The sequence below is a fragment of the Oryctolagus cuniculus genome, chromosome 9 (genome assembly GCF_051225735.1).
Source record: "Oryctolagus cuniculus isolate XC-2025 breed Fujian yellow rabbit chromosome 9, ASM5122573v1, whole genome shotgun sequence".
NCBI lineage: Eukaryota > Metazoa > Chordata > Mammalia > Lagomorpha > Leporidae > Oryctolagus > Oryctolagus cuniculus.
In genome coordinates, this window is record NC_142875.1 from 137,897,319 (window position 1) to 137,915,893 (window position 18,575).

At 52.7% G+C, this 18,575-nt stretch overlaps 2 protein-coding genes across 17 annotated transcripts in view; one reads left to right on the forward strand and one right to left on the reverse strand.

Annotated features, from left to right (window-relative positions):
* The window catches only part of SENP1 (SUMO specific peptidase 1), a 54,330-nt gene extending 50,338 nt beyond the window's left edge, over positions 1-3,992 (reverse strand). For 2 of the 4 annotated variants that reach the window (XM_089304831.1, XM_089304832.1), the window contains exon 1: positions 3,859-3,992. In XM_089304831.1, coding sequence (XP_089160957.1) covers positions 3,859-3,910 — 52 coding nt within the window. In that variant the 5' untranslated portion in view covers positions 3,911-3,992. Of the gene's footprint in view, positions 1-3,032; positions 3,173-3,542 lie in introns of those variants that run through there. The other 2 variants (XM_051850442.3, XM_051850441.3) reach the window with 2 other exon arrangements.
* Positions 3,076-18,575, forward strand: part of PFKM (phosphofructokinase, muscle) — a 33,753-nt gene continuing 18,253 nt past the window's right edge. The window contains exons 1-3 of one of the 13 annotated variants that reach the window (XM_051850433.3): positions 3,936-4,073; positions 4,458-4,548; positions 5,095-5,217. In XM_051850433.3, the coding sequence (XP_051706393.2) occupies positions 4,467-4,548; positions 5,095-5,217 (205 nt within the window). In that variant the 5' untranslated portion in view covers positions 3,936-4,073; positions 4,458-4,466. Of the gene's footprint in view, positions 3,217-3,935; positions 4,074-4,457; positions 4,549-5,094; positions 5,218-16,714; positions 18,013-18,119; positions 18,261-18,575 lie in introns of those variants that run through there. The other 12 variants (XM_089304824.1, XM_089304828.1, XM_089304829.1 and 9 more) reach the window with 12 other exon arrangements.

An 18,575-nucleotide genomic window follows, 5' to 3' on the forward strand; every position in this document is an offset into this window, starting at 1 on the left:
TAAATTCTCCAGGTCATTCTTCCCTTTCTCTCTTCTTTTAATGGAGAATTCCCTGGGTTCCACATTAAGGGAGAAATCACATCAATCAGTAAATTAGTGCTTTTTCCATGTTTCACTCTTTCAGGTCACTTCAACTTCTTTGTGTTGTTTGTTTGTTTGTTTGTTTTTTATTAAGAAGATGCCAATCTAAAAGTTTGAAGCCCAGCACAATCCAATGCTACTGCCCTCTGCATTTTGCTGACATAGATGTGAAGAGGAAAGCAAGTTAGAAACCCAGAGATTATGCCCAAAAAGGTTAAATGAGCCATCTGAAGTCACCGAGATGGAACCAAGGAAAGACCCAGGGAAAATGCACATTTCCAACCTCACACTTCCTTTCCTTTAACCCATCCTCATGCAAAGACCGTATAGTTTGCAAGTAATGCTTAGCTAAACCTGGGACTCCACACCGATTTATCACTTTAAACAATTAAAGCCCTACATTTACAGGGTCATACAAACCTATCTGGCTTCTCTAGTGTGCCATCAGTGGTTCATTTTTGCCAGTTTGCACTTATATTGGGAGAGGGAGTATTTCACCCCAAGAATTTCCATGCAATGCTGGATCTGGCACCTTTCAGACCACCAAATGCTTTCAAGTATAAGAATTTTCCCCAGGGGCCGGTGCTATGGCATAGCAGGTAAAGCTGCCACCTGCAGTGCCAGCACCCCATAGGGACGCTGGTTTGAGTTCCCGCTGCTCCACTTCCTATCCAGCTCCCTGCTAATGCACCAGGGAAAGCAGTGGAGGATGGTCCAAGTCCTTGGACTCCTGTACCCATGTGGGAGACTAGGAAGAAGCTCCTGGCTTTGGATCAGCCCAGCTCTGGCTGTTGTGGCCATTTGGGGAGTGAACCAGCAGATGGAAGATTCTTTATCTTTGTCTCTCTGGCTTTCGAATTAAATTTTTTTTTCCCTCGGGACCAGCACTTTGGTATAGTAGGTTAAGCCACCACTTGCAGAACTGGCATCCCATGTGAGCTCCAGTTTGAGTCCCAGCTACTCCACCTCCAATCCAGCTCCCTGTTAATGTGCTGTGGAAAGCAATGGAAGATGGCCCAAGTGCTTGGGCCCCTCCCACCCACATAGGTGTCTTGGTAGGAGCTTCTGGCTCCTGATTTTGTCCTGGCCCAGCCCTAGTTTATGCAGCCATTGGGGAGTAAACTAGCAGATGGAAAAATCTTTTTCTGTGTAACTCTCCATTTCAAATAACTATGTAAGTTTTTAAATAAAAAATTTTTTCTCTTAAAAACAATTTTAGTAATTTCCTTGTACATACTGATCATTTAATTTACTGAAAGGATGTAAGCGGCCGGCGCCGGCATCCCAGGTTCTAATCCCAGTTGCTCCTCTTCCAGTCCAGCTCTCTGCTGTGGCCCGGGAGGGCAGTGGACGATGGCCCAAGGGCTTGGGCCCTGCACACGCATGGGAGACCAGGAGGAAGCACCTGGTTCCTGGCTTCGGATGGGTGCAGTGCGCCGGCCGTGGTGGCCATTTTGGGGGGTGAACCAATGGAAAATGGAAAACCTTTCTCTCTGTCTTTAACTCTGCCTGTCCAAAAAACAAAAAAGGATGTAAGCAATTACAGTATTTGAGGTGAATCAGATTAGAAACTGAGCAAAAGATAATTAATTGAGGGCCGGCGCCGCGGCTCACTAGGCTAATCCTCCGCCTAGCGGCGCCAGCACACCGGGTTCTAGTCCCGGTCGGGGCGCCAGATTCTGTCCCGGTTGCCCCTCTTCCAGGCCAGCTCTCTGCTGTGGCCAGGGAGTGCAGTGGAGGATGGCCCAGGTGCTTGGGCCCTGCACCCCATGGGAGACCAGGAAAAGCACCTGGCTCCTGGCTCCTGCCATCAGATCAGCGCGGTGCGCCGGCCGCGGCGGCCATTGGAGGGTGAACCAACGGCAAAGGAAGACCTTTCTCTCTGTCTCTCTCTCTCTCACTGTCCACTCTGCCTGTCAAAAAAAAAAAAAAGAAAATTAATTGAAAATCTAAAAAATGATACAGTTCTGACTGTAACATAGTGTAAATGTACAGGAAAACATGTCTGAGTTCACACAAAGAGGGGATTACAATTGAGACTGTTTAGGCTATAATGAAGTCAGTCGAAAACATGTACTTAGGGCAGGCACCGTGAAATCCACACTACCCAGGACCAAGATGAGGCTGGGACAATTTAGGGTATCACTCTACCCTGGGAAGCAACTGTGTGTATGACACTGTACCACACCCGCCCACCTCGGTCATCTCTCCCAGTTGGCCCCTAGCATCTTGAAGGTCCTAAGCACTGGCTATTTAACATACACGGACATACACTGTGCACCAGCTGCACGGGCGGTTGCGGGGGACACCAACAGAGCAAGGACAGGTCTCTGCCTGGGAGAAGCCAGGGACGGTGAGGCGGGGCCTTCCTAGGTGCGCAGGTGGGGGACTTGCGGGGCCGCAGCCAGGAGTTACATCACCGAAGCCAGAAGCAGCAGAACCTGTTTGTGTGCCATCCACCCCCTGACTTCACCCCTCAGCGAACAGACACCAGTGGGGTAATTAACTGAACAGGCAGGAATGAAGCTTCCACGACGCAGGGGGAGGGGTCGGTCCCTCGGCCGGGGGAAGGTGAAGGGAGCGCATCTCAGCAGAGGCTCGAGACCCCCGAGTCAGAGTCGGCGCGGCCAAAACCGAGGGGATGGGGAGCTCTCCCCCGCCCGGAAGAGCCCACGCCAACAAAGACCCCGGCCAGAGTCGTGAGCCCCCACCCGCGGCTTTCGGTAGATTTCAAGGAATCACCACCGCCCCCGGACACAATGCGTGAACTCCACGTGAACCGCAACAACTAACGAGGCTGACTCCAAAGTGATAAAGGAGCCGGCTACTGCCGGCCAGATAGTGGGAATCCTGCAGAGGCGCTGATAAGCAGAAATCACCAAGCTCGGGACCTGCTCGGATCCGGAGGGCTCACGTCGGGGTCGCCGGGGAGGCGGCGCCCCAGGAATTACCGGGCGGCGATGAGCCGGGTCAGCGGGTCTCCCGCCTGGGCAGGGGCGTCCGGCGTCTCTGTCTGGCGGCGGCACTAGCGGTCGCACATCTCGGGGAGGGACCGCCGGGCAACCGCGCAGGGGAGAGGCGCGCGCGGCACGCACGAGCAGTCGCGAGCCATCACTGGGTCAAGGCAGGCAAGAGGTGAGCGGGGGCGCGCCGCGCGGAGCTCCCCGAGGGAGGAGCCCCGCTCCGGCGGGAAAGCCCCACCGGGGGGCGGCGCCGAGTGGGGCCGCAGTCGGCGGCGCGGCGCGCGGACCCCCGGCCTCGCGGCGCCCGCGAACCGCCACCCGCCGGCCCGCGGCCGCCGCGCGGCGCGCCAGGGGAAGGGGCGCCGGGGGCGGGGCCGGGGGGACGCGCCGGCCCGACGCCGCCTCGCCCCCTCCCGGCCGGGGCCAGGCGGCCCGACTCGGCCTCGCGGCCCAGCTCCCGCCATCCTCCCCCTCCCCCTGCTTCCCGCCGCCACTCACCGAACCGGAACCGGCTGCTATGCGAGGGGGTTTCCGGCCGGTCGCGGGACGCAAAACCCGGGAACCTCCGCGAACCGGAACCGCTTTCACAACGCCGGAAGGCCCGCTGGCGACAGCGGCGGGGGGGGGGGTCAGCGGGCTCCGGGGCCCGCGGGACGCCTGCGCGGTGCGGCGAGGCCTCGGAAGGCGAGGGAGCGTTGACTGCTGCGGTCACGACTTCCCTGCTGCCCCCTGCTTGTGCTGTTTCTCTTCCTCAGGCTCGGAATACTTGGCGCGCCCTTGGTCCTTTCTTTTCTCTGTCCCTCGGCCCCCTTACCCGCCGCTCTCTGGTTCCGCCCCGCCGTCCCGGCTCGCGCTGCGGTTTCCATGGCAGCCCGTTGGCGGCCCGGGATCTGCGGGAACTTGCGGGCGGCTGCCCTGAGAGGAGGGGACCCGGGGTCCCGATAGGTCTCAGTTTGTGGCGGGTCCCGTGGAGGCTTACAGAGCGTGCGCACTCGAGAAGAGGCAGTCAGAGCTGGCTGAGGCTAGCAGGTTCCTCACTTGGCAGCGCACCGCGCTTGATTAAGTCGGGGGCGCGGGGGGCGCTTTGGGGGCGGCCCTGGCGGCGTGTGGAAACGCAGGCCTGCTTTCCTGGGTGGACCCGGGCCTTCGCTCCGGGAGCACACTGGCTGACCTGCAGCCCGTGCCATGCTGAGGGGGTCCGGTTGTTGGTTCATTCAGACTGGCGGGCCTTGCCTGACCAGGCCTGTCCCGCGGTGCTGAGGCGGGCTGGTGAGGGCCACCTGGCGCGCCAGTGTCTGGATGGCTCCACGCTAGGGCCTCGTGCCGGTACCGTTGGACATACCTGCTCCTGCCAGTCATGGACACCTAATCATGGCGCGATCTGCTCATTTGGACTTAATTCTGTCTCTCTAGGAGACAGCCATGCGTGAAGAGGAATTTCATCTGAAATTTTTCATGTGTGTGATTCGGTCTCACCAGGTAGTCAGGACTCCTCAAAGCACAGGTACCTGAGTCTCCTGACGGTGCTCCTGCGCACTGCCTGGGTTCTTGGATGGGAGTCTCAGAGCAGGCGTCAGGGGCAAGTGGCCAGGTGTGTTCCCTTGTCTTACCTTTTCCTAACACAAGCACCTGCATAAGTGTGTGGATAGGCCCAAGCAGGTAAGGAGGATTTGGGAGCTGAGAGAGAACCAGAGGCAGAGCCCACGAGCTGGCTGTTGGCTTCTGGGTCCTTAGTCTAGGCTCACCTCTGGGAGTCCCAGTTCCCACTGTCACTGACACCCCAAACCTGTAAAGTCAGTCAAGCCCCAAGGAAAAATGACCTCTTCCTCGGCAAGTATCTGGCTGTGTTCTGCTTTTCCCGTTTATGTCAGAGGGATAGATTGCTTTGGACGAAAGATGGTTGTTGAGAAGAGTCACTGCTTCTCTTATTTTTCACTGGATTTATGGAAAGAGTGTCATGGACAGCTGAGAGTCAGAAAATGAACGGGAGGAAGGAGTGCTCCTCCCTGAGTCTCACCTCGAGGGTAACCCAGGACTCTTTGCTTCTCAGCTGTGGAAGCTTCGACTTCCAACAGGCTCATACCAAGGCCACCACCCAAGACAGATGCCTCCCAGAGTCTGTACACTGATGATGACCCAGGCACCGAGGAAGGCATACCTCATCTTCAAACTGGTGAGGCATGCGGGGAAATGAGGGGTAGCAATGTGCAAAGGAGTGTTGGAGAGTGAGGTACTCAAGCGCGGGTGATCAGCCAGGGTAGACCTACCAAACTTGAAATAAGAGCTAAGACACAGGGAGAAAGTGTGAGTGTGTGAGAAAGGGGAAGAGAGAGGTCGTTTGGAAAACTAGAGAAAGGAACACCCACCTCAGGAAGCACAGGTTTTTTTCCTCTTTACTGCATCAGTTGTCCCCTCATCTGTGAGTTGCTGGTTGGCTTCCCGAACTTCCGTCAGCAAGTTTGATATACAAGCATGTGAAATATTATTTTTAGTTAATGTTTATTTATATATTTATATCTACTTGAAAGGCAGAGCAACAGAGAGAGATTGAGAGGGAGAGAGAGAGAGCTTCCATCTACTGATTCACTTATCAAATACCTGAAACAGCCTGCCTGAGCCAGGCCAAAGCTGGGAGCCAGGAACTCTACCCAGGTCTTCCATGTGGTTGGCAGGGACCCAAGCATTTGAGCCGTCACTGCTGCCTCAATGTTGAGTTCACAAGCAATTTATATTAAAGCTTAGAAACAATTCTTTTTGATTAGGACAGGGCTTGTGGTGCAGCAGGTTAAACCACTGCTTGGGATGCCACATCCCATGTTGAAGAGTGGTTTGACCCTGCTTCCAATCCATTGCCCTTCTAATGTACACCCTAGAAGTAAGCAGGTGATGACTCAAGTACTTGGGTCCCTACCATCCACACAGAGACCCAAGTGGAGTTCTAGGCTCCAGACTTTGTCCTGGCCCAGTCCTGGCTGTTGTGGAAATCTGGGGAGAAAGCCAGCATATGGAAGAACTCTTGTCATTCTACTTTTTATAGTGGATGAAAATAAGTAAATATTTTGAAAGTATGTGTATATCAGAATCAGTTGACTGCAGACATGTGTTGAATTCCCTCTGTTGTCTCCAGTAATACACTAGAAGTGATAGTTTATGATGCATGTGGTAGGCCTGCCCTTGTCATTGTTCTGATGGTTTACCTTAGAGAATATTTAGTTCAACTCTTGTATTTTCAGAAGGAATTTAGGACTAAAAAGGTCTTCCTTGAGATTCAGCAATTTCATTAATCACTCCCAGCACCTATTAAATATATAACAGTATTTGCTCATAATTTTTAGCATTTGTCATTTGAAATCATGACTGGGAGAGCTGGTGATCAAGGAAAGGAAGTGGAAGGAGCAATGTGTAGGGTAAGAGCTTGGGAACATTGGTTCACAATGTTGAATTTCAAAACGAGATGCTCTAGAGATGGAGAGAAAGGAAGGGCTTGTTTGTGGAGGCTGGCACTGTGGTCCTGCACAGTCTGCATTAGTACAGTCTCCTTAGTGTACCCAGACTCGACCACACTCACGGGAAAGTGGCTTCTCACAAGAATTCCAATTTGTTCAGGTTTGGGCATTATCTATCTATCCGGAGCCACTCTGTGTGGTTTCGGTCCAAAGCCTTGCTTTGCCCATGCATAGAAGGCATCTAGAAACAAGCATTAAACCCAGCTGCTGGCTTTCTTGAATTTGTGCTTGTGATTTTCCATTTGTCCTCATCTTTCCTGCCTCCCCGTTCTCCTGCTGGCTCTAGTCCCAATACCTCAGACTTCCTACATTGAACCTGCTTCTGTGGTTTGAGCTCAGAATTATCCCATGGACAAAATACTGATGTATACTTCCTGTCTTTAAACACTGGGGCTAGGCTGGGTGTTCAGCTTAGCATTTAGGTTTCCACTTAGCATGGATGCATCCTGTATCACAGCACTTGATTTGAGTTGTGCACCCCAGGGAGGCAGGAGTGGTTGATGATGGCTCAGGTACTTGGGTTCCTGACATCCACGTGGGAGACCCAGATTGAGTTTTGAGCTCATGGCTCATGGCTTCTGCCTGGGCCAACCGGAACTGTTGTGGGCATTTGAGGGGTGAATCGTTCAATGGAAGCTATCTCTCTCTGTCTTTCAAATGAAAATAAGTAGATAAAAAATTATAAAAACTATCACTTAATCAAATTTATCCAATCCGTTATTTTCTTTCTTTTCTTTTTTTTTTTTTTTTTAAGGTTTTTGTATTTATTTGAAAAGCAAAGTCACAGAGAGAGTGATCTTCCTTCTGTTGTTTCACTCCCTAAATGACCACAGTGGCCAGGGCTGGGCCAGGTCAAAGTCAGGAGCCGGGAGCCAGACTTGAGAGTCTCCCCTGTCAGAGCAGTGGCCCAAGCACTTGGGCCATCATCCGCTGCTTTCCCAGGTGCATTAGCAAGGAGCTGGATTTCAAGTGGAGCAGCCAGGACTCTGACTCATGTTCATGTGGGATGCTGGTGTCACAGGTAATTGCTTAACCCATTACGCCACAATGCTGGCCCCCTAAGAACCATTCTTAACCCTTCCAGTTTTGCCACTAGAATGGAGTATGGAGCCTTTTCTCTGCCAAGGGCCTTTTGGATACTTATAACATCATTCATGAGCCATACAAAATGATCAAATGCAAAATTACTTTTCTATAGATTAACTGAATTTCTTTTTAATAGGCTTTTTTAAAAGATTTATTTATGTGTTTGAAAAGCAGAGTTACAGAGAGGCAGAGACACAGAGAGAGAGAGCAAGTGAGGGAGGGAGGTCTTCCATCTGCTGATTCACTCCCTAATTGGCTGCAATAACCAGACTAAGCCAGTCCGAAGGCAGGAGCCAGGAGCTTCTTCCGGGTCTCCCATGCAGGCACTGGGGCCCGAGGACTTGGGCCATCTTCCACTGCTTTCCCAGGCCATAACAGAGAGCTGGATTGGAAGAGGAGCAGCCGTGACTCGAACCAGTGCCCATATGAGATGCTAGCGCTGCAGGCGGTGGCTTCACCCGCTATGCCGCAGCACCAGTCCTGATTAACTGAATTTTAAGTCCTGCCTACAGTTGCCTAGGCAGGGCCAGACCAGAAGATTCATGGCTGTTATGTGGCACAGGGGCCTGATGTTCCACGGCCCTGCTCTGGAGAAAGGTAATCGAATATCTTTCCAGCCCCAGTGGGGAACTCCATTCCTTCCTTTCTGCTCTCTCTCCCTCCTTTTTTTTCCTTCCAAGTAAATTTGTTGAACATACTGTGTCAGGCACTGTACTTAGCACTGAGAATATAAAGCAGCAAACAAGGCCGGCGCCGTGGCTCAATAGGCTAATCCTCCGCCTGCGGCACCGGCATACCGGGTTCTAGTCCCAGTCAGGGCGCCGGATTCTGTCCTGGTTGCTCCTCTTCCAGTCCAGCTCTCTGCTGGCCCGGGAGTGCAGTGGAGGATGGCCCAGTGCTTGGGCCCTGCACCTGCATGGGAGACCAGGAGGAAGCACCTGGCTCCTGGCTTCGGATCAGCGTGGTATGCCGGCCACAGCGTGCCGGCCGTAGCAGCCACTGGGGGGTAAACCAACAGAAAAAGGAAGACCTTTCTGTCTTTCTCTCACTGTCCACTCTGTCAAAAAAATAAAAATATTTAAATAAATAAAGCAGCAAACAAAACAGGTCCATTGCTTGCCCTCAAAGCCAGTGAGGAGCTCTGTCCTCAGTGTGATTCACAGAGGTGCACATGGAGTCGCTGGCACCAAAACGTGTAAAATCCTGGCTGCTGGCCCTCAGCTGCTCCTGCCAGCCTGAAGCGTCCCTGGAGAGTCCCACCGGGAGTCCACTCCTGTGGCGGAGCGGCTCTGCGTGGAGAAGCCGAGTGCTCTGTGCCTCTGCTCTACACGTGGCAGTGAAGCAGCCGCAGCAGCTCCTTGCCCCTTATCTGGATCTCAGCTGAGGATGTGCCGTGCTGGGGAGGACACCAAGGGAGTGATCGCCAAGGCCTCACTCTTCATAGAGAAAGGTGGTTGGGGTCCCAAGGAGCTGAGAGTGGGACAGCTTCCTCCAGGACAGAAGCACTGGGACAGCAGATGGCCTTGTGTGCCCGCACTGGTCCAGCAGCTACAGCTGCCCACCATGCCTAACACCTCTGTCTGCACCAGGGCAGCAGTGATGGGCAGCCTGCCCAGGAGGCCAGTGACCCCTGAGACTGCTAAGCTGCAAGTGGCGGCGGGGGGACTGTGTAAGGGGGAGGTGCCACACCACCTGCCCCTTCAAGACAGTTTCCCCCGGGGGATAAGCTGCACTGTGAGGCTGTCTGTCGCCAGCGTCGCCATGCCCCCTGCTGCCCTTTTGTTCCTTTTTATTTTTTTAAGATTTCACTTATTTATTTGAGAGTTAGAGTTACAGTGAGAGGAAGAAACAAGAGAAAGGTCTCCCTTCCGTTGGTTCGCTCCCCAACTGGCCACAATGGCAGGAGCTGTGCTGATCCAAAGCCAGGAGCCAGGAGCTTCTTCCCCGTCTCCCATATGGGTGCAGAGGCCCCAGCACTTGGGCCATCTTCCACTGCTTTCCCAGACCATAGCAGAGAGCTGGCTTGGAAGAGGAGCAGCCAAGACTAGAACTGGTACCCATATGGGATGCCTGCACTGCAGGCAGAGGATTAACCTACTGCACCACGGAGCTGGCCCCTCTGTTCCTTTTTAAGCACACTCAGGCCCAGGTAGTTTGTGTGTGCCGGGATGTTCAGTGAGCCCACACTGTGAGCCTAAGTGGTGTGTGGAGATGACGACTATTGTCCTTGGCCCACATCCCTTGGAAGGTGCACTTCTTTCTGCATCAGATTAAAGGTTTCCATACAAGTGCAAGGGTGCCTCACACAGCTCATGGAAAGTAGAATTAAAAATAAGTTTATTTTGGTGCGGAAAAATTGAAATCTGTACATAATTTTCATAATATGTTTTCCGTGAACTTTTTCAAGACCCCTTGTATAGCCTAGGTATAGTGGTCTCTGCCGTGGAGGTCAGTTCAGGTATGCTCTGATGTGTGTGTGGTGACAGGATCCCCCGAGAGTGCCTGTGTCTGAATGTATCCCAGTCATTAAGTGATGCACCACCCTTCTCTCGGTGGTCCCATAAACTCTCAGTTACCAGGGAAATGTATTTAAGAGCCTGGTCGTGTGTTCTTTGGGCTGTGTGCTTACTAAACAACTGAGGCTTCTGCGTCCTGGTGATGAGGGTGGGCAGATCTGATGTGGAAGACTCCTAGGACTGTCTTCAACCATGGTGATTTGTCTTCCCTGGCTGAACAAGCTTATCTGGGTCTCAGCTGAGGATGTGAAAGTGGTGCCTTCGCCCCATAGGAGGGGTCGTCTTGCCGCCTGTGACCACTTCCTTAGGCTCGCTCTCTCTCTGGTCATGGACCCTGGTTCTGAAGTCGCTCCATAGGAGCCGTCCGGGCCTTTGCGGCAGGCAGAGCTTTCTTCAAGGGCCAGTGTTCCAGGACCTTTACAGCATAGCGCAAGGGTTTTTAAACTTCACCTCGTGTCAGTATCCCCTGCAGGTGTGTTAAAACACACGGTTGCCTCCCCTGCCCCCAGAATTTCTCACTCCGCAGGCCCAGCTAGGGGTCATGAATTGCCATCTCTAACCAGCTTTTGCTAGACTGGAGTGGAGCTGAGAACCATTGTCTCAAAGCAATCAGGCCACACAGAAACTCTGCCTGCTTGTGCCAGGTGGGGTGGGATCGCCAGACAGGTGCCCTGTGACAGAAACGTCACTGTCGGTGCCTGGTGGCAGTTGCTCCATCTCCAGAAGGCGTCCTGTCCCAGCTGGAGCTGAAGTGCAGACCTGCTCTTGTGCCTGGGGTCTGTCTGGTGGAGTTCACATTCCAGTGGGGAACAGATGATAAACAGTACGCCAGCTGGGTAGGGTAGAAATGTGAGGGCCAGAGACACGTTTGGAGAGAGGGCTGCACCTCATGCCACAAGCGCTTCGCATCACTCCCCACCCCCACGCCCCTGCTTCCCAACCACCACTAAGGCACCGTTGTCCCTTAACGTTCTGATTCGAGTCAGACAACACCTTGGTGGTCCTCTGGCCCCCGGCCTGCGCCTGCCTCTGATACGACCCCGACTTGTCCCTGCCTCCCTGGAAGCTGCCTGCAGAGCTCACTCAGCAGCATTTTCTCCCTTGCTCCTTCAGGCCTCTTAAATGTCATCTCCTCAGAGGGGTCGTTCTGGCCCAGGCTGGTTAATGAGCGTACTTGTCCCTCGGTTTCATTTCTCTTCAGGATGTGGCTGGTGTGTTTATCATGTGCCTTGCTCCCTAACATGTAAGCGCATGAAGTCAGATGGAGTTGTTTGCTTTGGTTTTGGTTTCCAGTTCAGGATCCCCTGGAGCCAAGAAGAGTGCCTGAATGTCACAGGGATCCTGGGTTGGAGTCACAGCTGAGTGACTGCCTCACTTCATATATTTTTTTTTTTTATTTTAAGATTTATTTATTTATTTATTTGAGAGGGAGAGACCGAGAGAAAGAGATATATCTTCCATCTGCTGGTTCATCCCCCAGATGACTCAAACAGATGACTCGCCGGGCCAGACCAAAGCCAGAAGCCTAGAGTTCCATCTAGGTCTCCCCTATGGGTTGCAGGGGCTCCGTACCTGGGGCATTGTCCACTGCTTTCTCAGGCACATTAGCAGGGAGCTGGATCAGATGCAGAGCAGCAGGGACTCGAACTGGACACCGCCCATATGGGATGCCATTGTCTTAGGTGGTGGCTTAACCCACTGCACCACAGAACTGGACCCTACCTTACTTACTTCATTCCACAATTCCCTGATACGGCACCAGCAACACCTTCTTTATCTTTTTTTTTTTTTTTTTTGGACAGGCTGAGTTGGACAATGAGAGAAAGAGAGAAAGGTCTTCCTTTTTCCGTTGGTTCACCCCCCAAATGGCTGCTATGGCCGGCGCGTGGTGGCCGGCACACTCTGCCGATCCGAAGCCAGGAGCCAGGTGCTTCCTCCTGGTCTCCCATGCGGGTGCAGGGCAAGCCCTTGGGCCATCTTCCACTGCCTTCCCGGGCCACAGCAGAGAGCTGGACTGAAAGAGGAGCAACTGGGACAGAATCCAGCGCCGCAGGCGGAGGATTAGCCTATTGAGCCTCAGCGCCGGCCACCTTCTTTATCTTTTCATCACTGTGGTTTTAGTGCAGGTCTTGCCCATTCGAAGGTCATGACTCCACCCTAATGGGGTGAGTGGGAGCGTGAGTGTGGCCCTTAGCACCTTTGTTGCTTCCACCCACGGCAGCTTCTGGTAATCATTGTCAAAGAGATCTGTCTCACTACATTTGCTTCCTGGTAATATTGTCTGCTTTTTATCCTGATTTGAGTGTTTGTCCAAAGCTCTCCACATCTTCACTGTCTTGTCTGTGACACGGCGGTTAACGATCGGGCAGAGCCTATAAACCAGGTGTGTTAAATGTTTAGTTATTTATTTTCAATTCAGAGACAGATCTCCCTTCCTCTGGTTCACTGCCCCACATGTCTCCAGCAGTCAGGAGAGAGCTAAGTGAAAGCCAAGAGTTTGGAACGCAATCTGGGTCTTCCACTGATTGGCTGGCATGGACTCTTGAGCCGTCACCTAATGCTGTCCCTTTTGCACATTAACAGGAAACTCCATGAAATTGGGAGCAGGATGAAAACTTGAACCCAGGCCCTCCTATGTGGGATAGGGATACCTCAACTGGTATCAGTCACCTGCCTGGAACAGGTGCTTTAGGATAGGTCAATGGCTGTACTCAAGTGCTCTTTAAATATATTTCTGGGGCCAGTGCTGTGGCATAGCATGTAAAGCCGCCGCCTGCAGTGCCGGCATCCCATATGGGCTCCAATTTGAGTCCCGGCTGCTCCACTTCCTACCCAGCTCTCTGCTGTGGCCTGGGAAAGCCGTAGAAGATGGCCCAAGTGCTTGGGCCCCTGCACTCACGTGGGAGACCCAGAAGAAGCTCCTGGCTCCAGACCTCTCTCTCTCTCTCTCTGTCTCTCTTTCTCTCTGTGTGTAACTCTTTCAAATAAATAAATAAATCTTTTAAAAAATAAGTATCTGTATTTCTCTCCACCACTCCACCAGGGTTCTTTCTTCCATAATAATTACAGTTTTACCCCTACCGTTTACATGAACTTGAGGCCAGCACTGTGATAGTTCTCTGATCCCTGGAGAGCTCCGGGAAGCACAACCATACCCTCAAAATGTCCTCCTGTACACTGAGGCCAGCACAGAGAACGTGTCTTGTGGCTGGGGCTGTGGTGTGACACCTAAGTTGAGGTATCACCTGGATCTCCCCGTACACATTAGTATTACCTGCTGTATCAGTCTGGTTTTCATTACTGTCACATAATGTTGGAAGCAGGCTAGTTTATAAAAGAAGAAATGCGGCCAATGTTGTGGTGCTGCCTGCATCCCATATCGGTGTGCTGGCTCAAGTCCAGCTACTCCACTTCCAATCCAGCTCTCACGTACCTGGGATCCACAGCAGAAGATGACTTGACTACTTGGCCCTGCCACCTGTGTGGTAGACCTGGATGGAGTTCCTGGCTCCTGGTTTCAGCTTGGCTGAGCCCTAGTCATAGCCACTTGGGGAGTATGAACCAGCAGATGGATGAAAGATGCTCTTTCCCCTCTCCCTCTTTCTCTGTGTCTTTCAAATAAATAAATATTCAAAACTAAACAAAAGAGGATTTCTATATTTTCAGAATATTTTTATCTTTTTTTTTTTTTAATTTGCAGAGAGAGAGAGAGAGAGAGTGCTCCCATCTACTGGCCCATTCCTCAAATGCCCATGATGGTCTAGACTAGTCATTCCAAAGCCAGGCGCTGTGAGCGCAGTCCAGGTCTCCCACATGGATGGCAAGAACCCAGTTACCTGAGCCATCATCACTGCCTGCCAGGATCCACATTAGAAGGAAGCTGGGGTCAGGAGCCACAGCCAGGCGTGGAATCCAGGCACTCCCATGTGGGACCTGAGCATCATAACTGCTGGGTGAAACACCCACCCTCCAAAATAGATTCATTTAACGGATCACAGTTTTGGAGAATGGAATCAAAATTTGGGCAGCCCCACCACTTTAACCTCTGGCAGGATTCTAATAGTATGGCAGGAGTCTGGGTAGGAGCAACTGACCACATTGTCAGACAGGAAGCCAGAGAGATGAGGGGTCCCACAGCATCTCCCAGCCCTGCTGCCCTAGGAGCCAGGCTTCCAGTGCATGAACCCTGGAGGGACAAAGCCCCTCCTCACCACAGCACCTGGCTGCAGGTGGCAGGACTAGCAGCAGGCCAGTGAAGGTGGAGGGAGTTGTGCACTTTAACCTCTCAGCCCCTGGTGCAGCTGTCCTTCCTGTGCATTCAGTCCTCACTTTTCCCGCATTCCCTGTCAGGGCCAGCTGCCCTAAATTCTGGATTCTCGCTACCAACCTCAGTGATGGAAGAACGCTGAGCATAGCTCAGATAAGGTTTGCGTTTCCTAGCGGTATTATGGTTAGTTCCCATGCTTCAGTTGTTGGAACAGACACCAGCCCTCACGAGAAGCTGATGAACTCAGGACAGAGATGGGGACCGCAGTGTCCTTTTCCGCCCCTTTAGCCACACTGCAATCAAAGCAGTCTTGGAATGACTTGCCAGCTGCCTGCTTAGTTGGGCTGTCTCAACGGTGTGGGTGCTGTCTCTCATTTGCCAGACCTGCTGCTTTGCTCCTGTGACCCGTACTCTTCTTCCTGAGTCTTGGGGCTCCCTGGCCCATGGCAGTGCCCAGACCCCTTCCTCATCCGTCTGCAGGCTTCATGCGCCTGCACCTTGCAATGCGGAGGACTGCTCAGCCTCCCCATTGCAGGAGTGGGAGTTGGGCAGATGCCCTCTTTGCTACAACTGCCCACATGTCACTCTCCCGTCATGAGCCACCTCATTGATCAAATAATAAATTCAAAAAGCACAGCTAGCCAAAGTGCCCCTTCCACAATGTTAGGACTCCTAGGAAGTGATATGTGGAATTTTAAAAAAAGATGTCTATGGAGGAGGAGAAAATTAGGAAAAAGAGAAATGCACTATCTTGGATTTTAGGGTTAAACTGGAAGAAAAGTCATCCCGTATTGGATTTTAGTTTTGAGAGAAGTTTTAGGCTTACAGAGAATTATGTAGAACAGAGAGTTTGCATGTACATCTCTCTTCCCCATTCAGTTTCCCCTGTTATTAACGTCTTGCATTGATGTGCTGCAGTGGTTGCAAGTGATGAGCCAATAGTGGTACAGTGTTTCTGACTGAAGTCCATGGTTAACATGAGCCTTCACCTCCCCCTCCGCTCCCTGTTGGATGTTTCTGTGCGTTTAAACAAGTGAGTAATGTCGGGTATGTTCACCCTTACAGCACGAGGCAGAAGAGTTTCCCTGTGTCCCACCTGTTCTCCCTCTGTCTCTTTCCTGAGCCCCAAGTAACCACTGTTCCTTTTCCTGTACCCATGGTTGTTCCTTTTCCAGAATGTCAGGTAGTGGAATTTGAGGGTGTAGCTTTTACCGACTGGCTTTTTCACTAAGCAATAAGCACTTAAGGTTCCTCTGTATCTTTTCATTGCTTGACAGGTAATTTCTTTTTGGTGTTGAATAATATTCCTTTGTATAGATGTTCATTTATGCACATTTTGAGGGAACTTTTTGTTTCTCCCATTTTTATCAGTAAAGCTGTAAAAGCTTTCATGTGCAGGCAGGTGTTTGTGTGGACATAATTTTCAACTCACTTGGGTAAATACTTAGGAGTACCATTGCTGGGTCATGTGGTGAGGCTGTGCCTCGCTTTGTGAGAAGCTGTCAGACTGGCTTCCAAGCTGACTGCACCAGTGTACCTTCCTGTCACCACTGATGGAATGGCTCCGCATCAGTATTTGGTATTTCCAGGGTATTGCCTTTCTGTGTTTTGGATTTTAGTTACTCCAGTTGGTATGTGGTAGAATTGGATGTTCTAATTTGCAGGTCCCTCATGAGATACGATGTTGAACACCTTTGTGTGTGTTTATTTCCACATGTGTATTTTCTTTGGAGCAGTGCCTGTTCCGATGTTCTGCTCATTTTTGGATGGGCCCTTTTCTTTCTATTACTGAGTTACAAGAGTTCTTTACATATTCTGGATTACAGTCCCTTGTGAGATATATGATTTGCAAATATTTTCTCCCTTTCTGTGGGTTGTCTTTTTAAACTTTTTTGATGGTATTTTTGCATTACAGAAATTTTAATTTTTTTCTTAAGATTTATTTTACTTATTTGAAAGACAGTGACAGAGAGAGATCACTTCCCAAATGGCTGCAACAGCCAGGGTCTTCGCCATCTTCTGGTGCCTTCCCGGCGAGCATCAGCAGGAAGCTGGGATGGAAGCAGAGTGGCCAGCAGTGGAACCTGCTGCTCTGAGAGGGCTGCCAGCATGCCAGACAGAGCCCACACACTGTCCCGCAATGCCGGCCCCAGAAAATTTTAATCTTGTGTCATCCGGTTTTCATCTGCTGGTCAATTGCATTCTTACTGTTTGCAACTGGAATGTGCAGGTGCAGAAACCCCAGTGCGCCAGAGGAAGAGCAAGGAGATAGGACCCTGAGGAGGCAGGGGCAGCCTGGGTGAGCACGGGCAGGAGAGCCTGGGCCCGACCAGGGGAGCGGGGGTGTCCCCGCCTGCTCTTGCCCCCGGGTCCTCCACAAGGCTGGCTGACAAGGCAGTGCGAACGGAGCGAGTGGAGACTGCGGGAAACGTTGCTTGAGTTCAACGAGGGACCGAGCCGGGGCGGGGAGAGCGGAGGTTTTGTTACCAGTCTCCTAAGATGTGTGACTTAAAGGGGTGGTCCTACTGAGAACAGGAGGCGCACGGAACCGTCTGGTCCGCCCCTGCGGGGAGCCCAGGCCGCTGCTCACTCCTCGCCGGGGCGGAGCCTCCCTCTCGTCCCGCCCCGCGCCCGCCGGCGCCCCTCCTCCAGGACGCGCTGCGGGTACCCAGGCCGCGAGAGCGGGGAGAAGCTGGGACTGAGGCGAGCGCGGCCTTCGGTGAGCAGGGCCGGGGCTGGGAGGCCGAGAGCCTGGAGGGCGGCCGTGCGGGGCGGGCGGAATCTATAGAGCGCCACAGAGCGGGGGCCGCGCAGAGGGACCCCCGCCGCCTCCCTCCTTGCGTCGCACCGCCTCATCCTGCGGCCGGGTTTGGCGGGAGGCGCTGGGGCCACGTCGCCCCCCACCGGCAGCCAAACCTGGCCCGGGCCCAGTGGCTCCGCACCTGCGCACATGCGTGGGTCTCTGTTCACACGCATGGATTGCAGGACCTGTGTTTATCCGCATGTGTGGGTTGCGGGACCGGTGTGTGTGCGCATGAGTGGGTGGTGGGCCCATGTGTGTCCTCGTGTGTGCATCGCTATCCACACACGTGGGCTGAGCGCTTCTGCGTGGGGTCTGCAGTGTTCGTTCGTCGCGAAACTCCGTCCGGAGCTCCTTGCTAGGATTTCTCCTCCGTGAGAACGCTGGGCTTCCGCCCGGATGACCTCCTGTCCTTGGGACAGGACCTTGTGATTTTCCTCCAGCAATGAGGAGAAGAAACGGGGCCGGGGGGTCCGAGTGGTGAGATGCCTTGCTCCTCCCTGTTTGCTCCAAGTCCTCCCACTTAGCTTCTGCGCGTTCTCTGTGCCTTTGTGGTTTGTCACTGTGCTTGCTTCGGTCTCAGTGCATTTTTAGAAGTGGAATGCAAGGGGTATATCTGTGCCCAGGCCTGTTTTAAATTTCACCTACTTGATGTTTGCTACTTGCATTGCACTTTCAGTGGTTATTTATTGGGCTGTAATGTGCCAAGACCTCGCCAGCTTTTAGTAGCCCTCCCGTCCTCGGGGTCATCTGTCCAGTGGTGGGCAGACTCCTGCGAAAGGCCACAGAGCAAGTGTGTGAGGCTTTGTGGGGTGGACGATCTCTTGCAGTACCTGTTCTGCCGCCGTAGCACAGCGCAGCCATGAATCCTGTGTGAATGGAGGTGTAAGGATGGTCTCTGAATCTGAATTTCCTCTGTTCTTCACCTGTCACAGCTCTCCGGAGGTATAAAACGTGAGAGGGGCAGGCTGCTGACCCCCAATCTAGTCCAAACCCTTCTTAGTGCATAAGAAGCAGTTCAAGTCCCACACAAGGTATTAGGTGAGTGGTAACTGTGTGGTCCCGTTGAATGTATGTCAGTGAAGGTTTCCCAGGCCAACAGGTGTGTCTCCAGCAGTGGGTGGGGGTCTGTGCGAAGGCCCAGGGAGCCTTCTGGATAAGAGTGCAGGGCGCCTGCACAGATGTAGGGTTAGAGCGGGAGGAGCAGGTTGAAGCCATAGGCAAGGTCTGGATCATGGAGGCTTTGCGAGCCAACCCCAGCAGTTGAACTTGATCTGTCAGTGCTGCTTCTGTGTGGTGTGTGCGTGTTAATCTGTGTCTCCTAATGCTATGTGTGTGTTGTGTGTCTCATTGCAT